At 41.0% G+C, this 6994-nt stretch overlaps 1 protein-coding gene across 1 annotated transcript; it reads right to left on the bottom strand.

The window, feature by feature from the left end:
• Nucleotides 1–571: 571 nt before the first annotated feature.
• On the bottom strand, nt 572–6038 carry LOC102705016 (protein MODIFIED TRANSPORT TO THE VACUOLE 1). The gene is made up of 5 exons (XM_006643892.3): nt 5562–6038; nt 3380–4138; nt 2198–2353; nt 1118–2044; nt 572–978 (listed from the first exon to the last, which is right to left on the bottom strand). Exons 1-5 carry the CDS (start codon nt 5766–5768, stop codon nt 943–945), a joined length of 2085 nt encoding a protein of 694 aa, XP_006643955.1. The 5' UTR covers nt 5769–6038; the 3' UTR covers nt 572–942.
• Between the last annotated feature and the right edge of the window lie 956 nt (nt 6039–6994).

Raw genomic sequence — 6994 nt, 5'->3', positions numbered from 1 at the left:
ATTTGGGATCGAGCCGGTAACATAGGTCTCTGCCCTGGATCGACCATGCATTGGTCTGAATTGTTTGTTTGCTTCACATCTAATGCTGATTTTTCTTATGATCTATCCCTAATGTTTCTTCCTAGAAAGTTTAACAATAATTCAAAATATTTTAAATTGTTAACAAGAAACAACTCGAATTCCTTCTCATCACACTTCACATTGCAACTACTCCTGTCTCAAAAAATAAAAAATATAGTCTTGAATTAGACATATCTGTTCATTTAAATTTAAATTGTACATACTAGCTAGGATATATCCAGTCCAGTTTTCATCGTAAGATGTAGGCAGTTTTCTATTTTAAGACACAGGCAGTAGAACCATCTTCCCCACAGTGTTTGAACAATGTGCAACTCCATGTTGCCAGTAACTCTCGTACGCATTTTCTCACTAGACAATAAATACTTCACTAGATACTTCTAGCTCATTGTCACGCTATGTATAATACACAATTTGCACTATGCAGACAGATATAATGTACTCGACACGTGATCAGTATGATTCATGAAGCATTATTCCCGTATGGCACCTGTTATTAACGTAGCAAACTTTACAATTCCCTTCAAAAGAACCAATATGTTGTACAGTAGCAAAATCAAAATCCCGCCTGAAAGAGCAATCTACAAGTCTTGACTCTTTAAAATAAAACAAGACGACATCAAAAGGAACTGAGAAGATAGGTACAGTTTATTTCAACATAAAATCAAATTTTGTCTAGATACATGATACAACACAATCTCCAGCTGTATCCTTCCTCTGGTCATCTGTTGCAGCAAACCATGCAAAATTTGTTCGTGCGATTCATCCAATTAATCAATGGAACTCTCACGATATGAGCGAAGTTTGCGAGAAGCCAAGCAATTGCGTTGTTGCTACAGTCTGGGCAGACTCACTGCATTCGATTTACTTTTTTGAACCACGTGCTGCTGCGAGATGATCCTGGAAGAAATTAGAACTGTTAACAGACTTACGCAACTATCATAGATTCATGGGTGCCATGCATTATGGCCGCTGGTAACATTTGCACATGTCTATATGAAACGAAAGAAGAAACTAGGGAAAGAATGGAAGCACATACCGAAACAAAATCAAAAGCTTTAGTTTCTTCCTTCTTTGAGTTGCTCATCACAGCAACATGTTGAGGTTGGTTACTTGAATTGAAGATATCAGGAAGCACAGATGCATTTCCGCTGCTCATTGTATTGAAAGATGAGTGTCCCAACCCAGCATTGAAATTTCCTAGATTTTGCAGAAGTTGCTGCTGCTGAGCAAGAAGAACACCCATAGCACCATAGTTTAATTGCTGCCCAGCAAATGATGGATTGAACAGCATCTGTGGTGGCATGTTGTACTGCAAGGGAACCTGCTGTTGCTGATAAAAGGAGCTTTGACCAAGAATACCAGTCATTGCTGCAGAATTGGCCATATTGCTTGTTTGACTGTTCATGTCAAAGAGCTGTGAAACATTGACAGTGTTGTTGTTAGCTTCTGTTTTAACTCCAGGCTGAGCTTCGGCAGTTCCATTAAGGTTCAAACCTCCCATCAAATCATTCACAGTTCCTTTGTCCTCTACACTTTCTTGGAAGAATGGCTCAGGGCTGCTGCCAAAAATATCTGGCAATTCATTTTTGTTTATTGATGAACTATCATGTAAGGCTGAAGATGTTTTTTCTTCTACCTTCATCCCCGAGAATAGGTCATTAGTATCCTTAGTCTCCACCTCATGGAATGACACATCTGCAAATGGATCACTTCCATTACCATTACTGATGGTGGTACTTATATCAGCAATAGGTTCAACACCAAGCAAATCATCAACAGAACAAGAATATGTTCTATTCCCCACTATCTTCTCACTGCCTTCCTGAGCTGAATTTTGAGCCCCAGGGTCATCTTGATCCCCTGTATCAATCAAATCAGGCATCTGTGCAGCAGGTATTGTAGTCTTTGTTTCTGAAAGATTATTGGTTCCAGTAGGTTGTTCCCCAACCAGCAGATTTAAGACCTAAGAATAGCACGGCCCATTATATACTGACAATTGCAGGTAGAAATAGCTATAGCCGAGAGAGGGAGAATTAAGGAGAAGCAAAGCAATTTGTAGAAAATAAAAGGTCCACTGTATAACTTTCTTTTATTAATGGCTTGCAACTTCACTGACCTTTGAAGCTTTTTCTCTGAGAGAAACCTGCGGAAGCTCGCAGCATCTAACAACAGATGCACTGTTCTCACAGAAATATGAAGTAATGATCGAATAAGGATCAGTATCCTGTTTCCTTACAATTGCTTCCAGTACACAAATTGCCTTCATGCGAACCTGAGAAGTAAACAAATATACCGAAAAATTATGAAGTGAAAAGAATGGTGGATAATATGATCTAAGCAGGTATATAAATAATGTGAGATAATATTTTATTAAAATATATGAAAGGGTCAAAAAACTTCAATAATAATGAACATGTCCGTTATGAGAATATCCGTACTGCTAACCCCTAGTTTAATTCCAATGGAAGTTCATGTACTAGTCCTAACAAACATTGAATGAGCAGTATATTAAGGTGGTTATAGGCGAAACTACTATGCAAAACCACTTCAGGTGGATACGTGGAATTATTACACAGGGAAGTTAGATGCCCGGTTTTAAAGTTCAGGTGCTATATGTGGGCTTCCATCCAAAAATTGGAACATATAACAAGGCAAAACTCTCTGATTCCACTGGTCATGTTAAAAAGGATTTGCAGATCACTGCCTAATAATTTTCAGAACCAGTATGCTAGCACACTGGATATGTACATATTACATAAATATACTAAGAGACATGAACTGCAACGAATGCACGTGGAGAAGCCCTTAACTAAGCACTGTTATCATGCAAAAGTGCATTTTCACATATTATTCTTCAAACAAAGTATGCACCATCTTGAAAATTGGATCCTGAGTTAAGCATTATTATGCTTACATACCACTCTCTATTATATACAGCGCTAAACTTCTAATCATAAAATGTGTAGAGCCAGGTCACAAGTCGTAAGTCATAACCAGTCTGTGTGGTTAAATCTTTTCCATATATAGTTATTTTCTTTTGAAGTTTTGAAATCTTAAGACGCACTTGTTAAATTTTAAAAGAACATGCATATGTTTAAAGTATCTATATATTAGCCTATCAACAGTTCTTCCATTTGACTGGACAATGACAAAAACATATCAAATTGTGCATGCAATATAACACTAGTCACTTGTCAGAACAGTTAAAACCACAATTTAGACATCTTTACCCCCGTCCCATTGCAGATATGAATATTGTAAGGTTAAACTAGATCAACAAAAAGCATCATAAAGCCACCTGCCATAAAGGAGAATTCAATTTGTTCTCAAGGGCATGGCTCAAAGCAACTGCATCCAATTTAGTGGCTTCTGTTAGAAATAATTGCAGAGCATCTCTAGTTGGTTGCAACCGTACACCACTTGAAGTTGCGATTGTATCTAAAAGTCTCTCCTCACGAGTCTTAACCCCTGTTTGACTTGAACCAGCATCATCAGTTGGTGCAGAACTGGATGGACTAGGACCCCATGAACCAGAAGTCATGTTCTTTGAAGAACCAGATGAAGAACGACTCTCCCCTTGAATTTCACTTGGATCATACCTACCATATTTATCAGTTTCTGTGGTCAGAGACCTTCGAAGGTTTGGGCTCTTGTACGGACCACCATTATCATTCGTTATCATTGATGAATGAGATGCAGCAAAGTTGCTCAAACCCTGTTTAATGGAAGCACTGCCAATGCCCACTACTTCACTTAACTCGCTAAGGAAAGATTTTTTGTCATCCCTTGATGGCTCAAAATTAGTATTTCCAAAACCCTGTATGCGCTTGCCAAGACCTTCTGTTGCAACAGCTGGTTTAGGGTCCTCTGTGGAGAAAATAGCAGCAATAGCATCATTTGCTGTTTCACGGACGGCCTTATTAAGAGAATCCCCTTTCAACGGATCAGGGTGCCCCTTGTAGTGAACAAGCTGACGCATAGCTGCTGAGTGCCGTTGCATTTCCCGCTTGAAATCAGTACCAGACTTCCCAACAGCATATTTAATCAACCGCAGAGCCTGGAAACAAGCAATTCAAAAGGTTATTACAGAATTGAAGAACAGAAGCCATGTCGTCAATAAATTAAACACCACTGCACTTGAAAGGTTAGACATAAGTTAGTGTATCTTAAAAATTGTATAAAAAATCATTAAGGTACATTCTATGATATATACAGGGGGGCACCATATCATGATCACAAAAGGTGTCATGTGCCACCGCTCAGGAGTCAGGACTGACATGGAACATTCAATAAAAAGGCTTAGCAAAGTAGTATTATATGCCCACAAGAAGCACTTCAAAAGGCTGGTATAAACTTACAATTATGAGATCAGGTGTCAGAATGCAACATGCCATGGATAGAAAGTAATTTATTTTTTAAAATGAAAATTAGTGATCACAAGTTCTTGTGTGAATTTCACATTCAAGTTCACTAAACAACCTTATTTGTCAGCTTATTCCTCTGAAGGTGGATTAACTTATTACTATTCCTATGTTAAGGAAACTTAAACTTATTGGCTAGCTTATTCCTCTGAAGGTAGGTTAACTTATAGCTATTCCTATGTTGAGCAAAAGTCAAAGGCTTTGATCAGGTTATGTTAACCCTACGTTGCCAATGGGTATTTGGTTTGGTGGGTTAAATACACAAAACTATCCCTTAAATGCAAACAAAACGTAACTACTGTAGATTAGGTAAACATCTTTTAGGACTGTCGCTATAATTTTTCTTGTAGTTCATATTAGCCACACAAGTTCTCTGCTTGAGAAAACAGAATTCACCAAATCATACAGGCCACCAAGGTATCACTGGATTTGGAACAGTTACATGCATGATAGTTGGATGGAGAGAACACTCCCAGTTCTTTTAAGTCCCTTTAATTTCAGGTGATGTGAACTACAATGCATAAATCCATTTTAGCTAACTCGCATACACCGTAATAAGCCATCTAATTTAGGGTGTATCCGGGGAGGCAGCAGATCACATCCAGGTGAGCAAGGATGGTTTCTCCCTTCCACTTCATCATGTCACCAGTCACCACCGTTTTATCCCTAAAAACTGGGGCACGCTATCAATGACTAAGCAGTCTCCCTCATTAATCCACATCCAGAATATCAAAATAGAACTATTTTATCTTCAACCCCCAACACATTGGCAATTCAGGAGGCAGGCATGAACTCAGAATCAGCATAAATTATCACTCCCCAGATATATGAGCCGTCGTGCGGCTGCAATCCTCCAGGCATCAGAACTAATCGTCAGTAAGAACACAAAAACACCGACTGCCGCCGGGAAGTATCAATCACCATGAGCGCACGAACGATCGATCGATCTCGCCGTCGCCCACACAACACACCAGTCCTGCCCCATCCCGTCGGGGTCAACCCGAGCGCTGCAGATCACAGAGTAGGAGGAGTTGAGGGGAGGGAAGGGAAGGGGGGCACCTTCTGCTTGACGACGGGGCTCTTGTTGTCGAGTCGCTTGAGGACGAAGTCAGCCACCTCCTTGACGATGCCGGCGTCGGAGGCGCGCAGCAGCTCGCAGATCTCCTCGAGCTTGTAGACGGGGGCCACCTTGTCGTCGTCCGCCGTGACGCCGTCCACCATCCGCGACCGCCAGTACGACTCCACCGCCCTCCTGCTCTGATCCATCTCGCTCCCCTCCCTCTTTCTCTCTCTCCTTCCTAGCTCCGATCGGAGACGGCGAAAACCCTACCCAACCCGAGAGGCCGCCCCGGCGCGGCACTGCCGGATCTGGCAGGGGAGGGGACGGGAGGAGAGCGCGCGGGCGGTGGACCGGGTCTAGGAGGGGAAGGGGGGCGGCGCGGGTGAGCGGCACGTGCGGCCGGAAGGAAGGAAGGAGGAGGCAAGGGTGGAAGCTTCTAGTGGCAGCGCCGGGTCAGGTGAGGTCGGATCGGGTGGGGGTGTGAGGAGGGAAGGGAAGGGCGGGGGAGTTAACGCGATAACCGTTTCGCTTTTCTGTGTGTTCACGGGGAATATTTATAATGATTTGCTATTTTTTCCGACGTCATATCAGATGTTTAAACACTAGTTTAAATTATTGAACATAGACTAATAAAAATTAATTTCATAAATAAATGGTAATCCACGAGACAAATTTTTAAAGTCTAATTAATCCATAATTAGAGCATGTTTATTGTAGTATCACATAGACTAGTCATGAATTAATTAGGTTCAATAGATTCGTCTCGTAAATTAGTCCAGGATTATAGATGAGTTTTATTAATAGTTTACGTTTACTATTTATAACAAGCGTCCAAACATTCGATGGGACAAAAAACTAAAAATAAGTCCCTTGTTCCAAACACCACCTCAGAGCAGGTACAATAGCAGGCTATGGGTCTGTTTGGGGAGCTTTAGATTCTGAGAAGCAGCTGCTTGGTAGCCAGCTTCTGAGAATCTAGAAAAGCTCCTAAACCCAATTTCTCCAACTTCTGGATTCTCAGTTCATTTTCCAGAATCTGTAACTACAGATTCTCAAAAGTTATGAACTGTTTGGGACAGCTTCTGGCAGAAGCAGCTTTTGAGAGAAGCTGCAGCTGAGAGAAGCTCCCCCAAACAGGCCCTACAAGTTGGCTGGAAACATATTTTAATGAGAGGAGAGAGAAGAGTAATGTACTACAGATTTATAGCCAACTACAGCACAGACTCCAATACACAGTATGCGTATGACAGGTGGGACATGTTACTATAAGATTTGTAGTTAAATATTGTATGAATTGACTATTAGATTGACTATATAAGAATTGGAGCTAGTAGTTGGCTATACTATTGAGCTTGCTCTTAGAGGTGGCACTTAATCTCTAACACAGAGAGTGACAAATTGTTAAAATGAGTACCGCAGCAGATGGCAAAAA

The sequence above is a fragment of the Oryza brachyantha genome, chromosome 1, assembly GCF_000231095.2.
Source record: "Oryza brachyantha chromosome 1, ObraRS2, whole genome shotgun sequence".
In the NCBI taxonomy this organism is placed as follows: domain Eukaryota; kingdom Viridiplantae; phylum Streptophyta; class Magnoliopsida; order Poales; family Poaceae; genus Oryza; species Oryza brachyantha.
The sequence above is the reverse complement of the archived record's forward strand: the minus strand, read 5'-3'. Positions and strand labels throughout refer to the sequence as shown.

What these genes read in the sequence shown, in the direction of transcription:
- LOC102705016 (XM_006643892.3), bottom strand. Translation starts at nt 5,768, where the DNA reads ATGGATCAGAGCAGGAGGGCGGTGGAGTCGTACTGGCGGTCGCGGATG. An exon ending in TCAGAGAAAAAGCTTCAAAG is followed by an intron (nt 2,045 to 2,197) that starts GTCAGTGAAGTT and finishes TGCTATTCTTAG; the next exon opens with GTCTTAAATCTGCTGGTTGG. An exon ending in AAGCTTTTGATTTTGTTTCG is followed by an intron (nt 979 to 1,117) that starts GTATGTGCTTCC and finishes AATTTCTTCCAG; the next exon opens with GATCATCTCGCAGCAGCACG.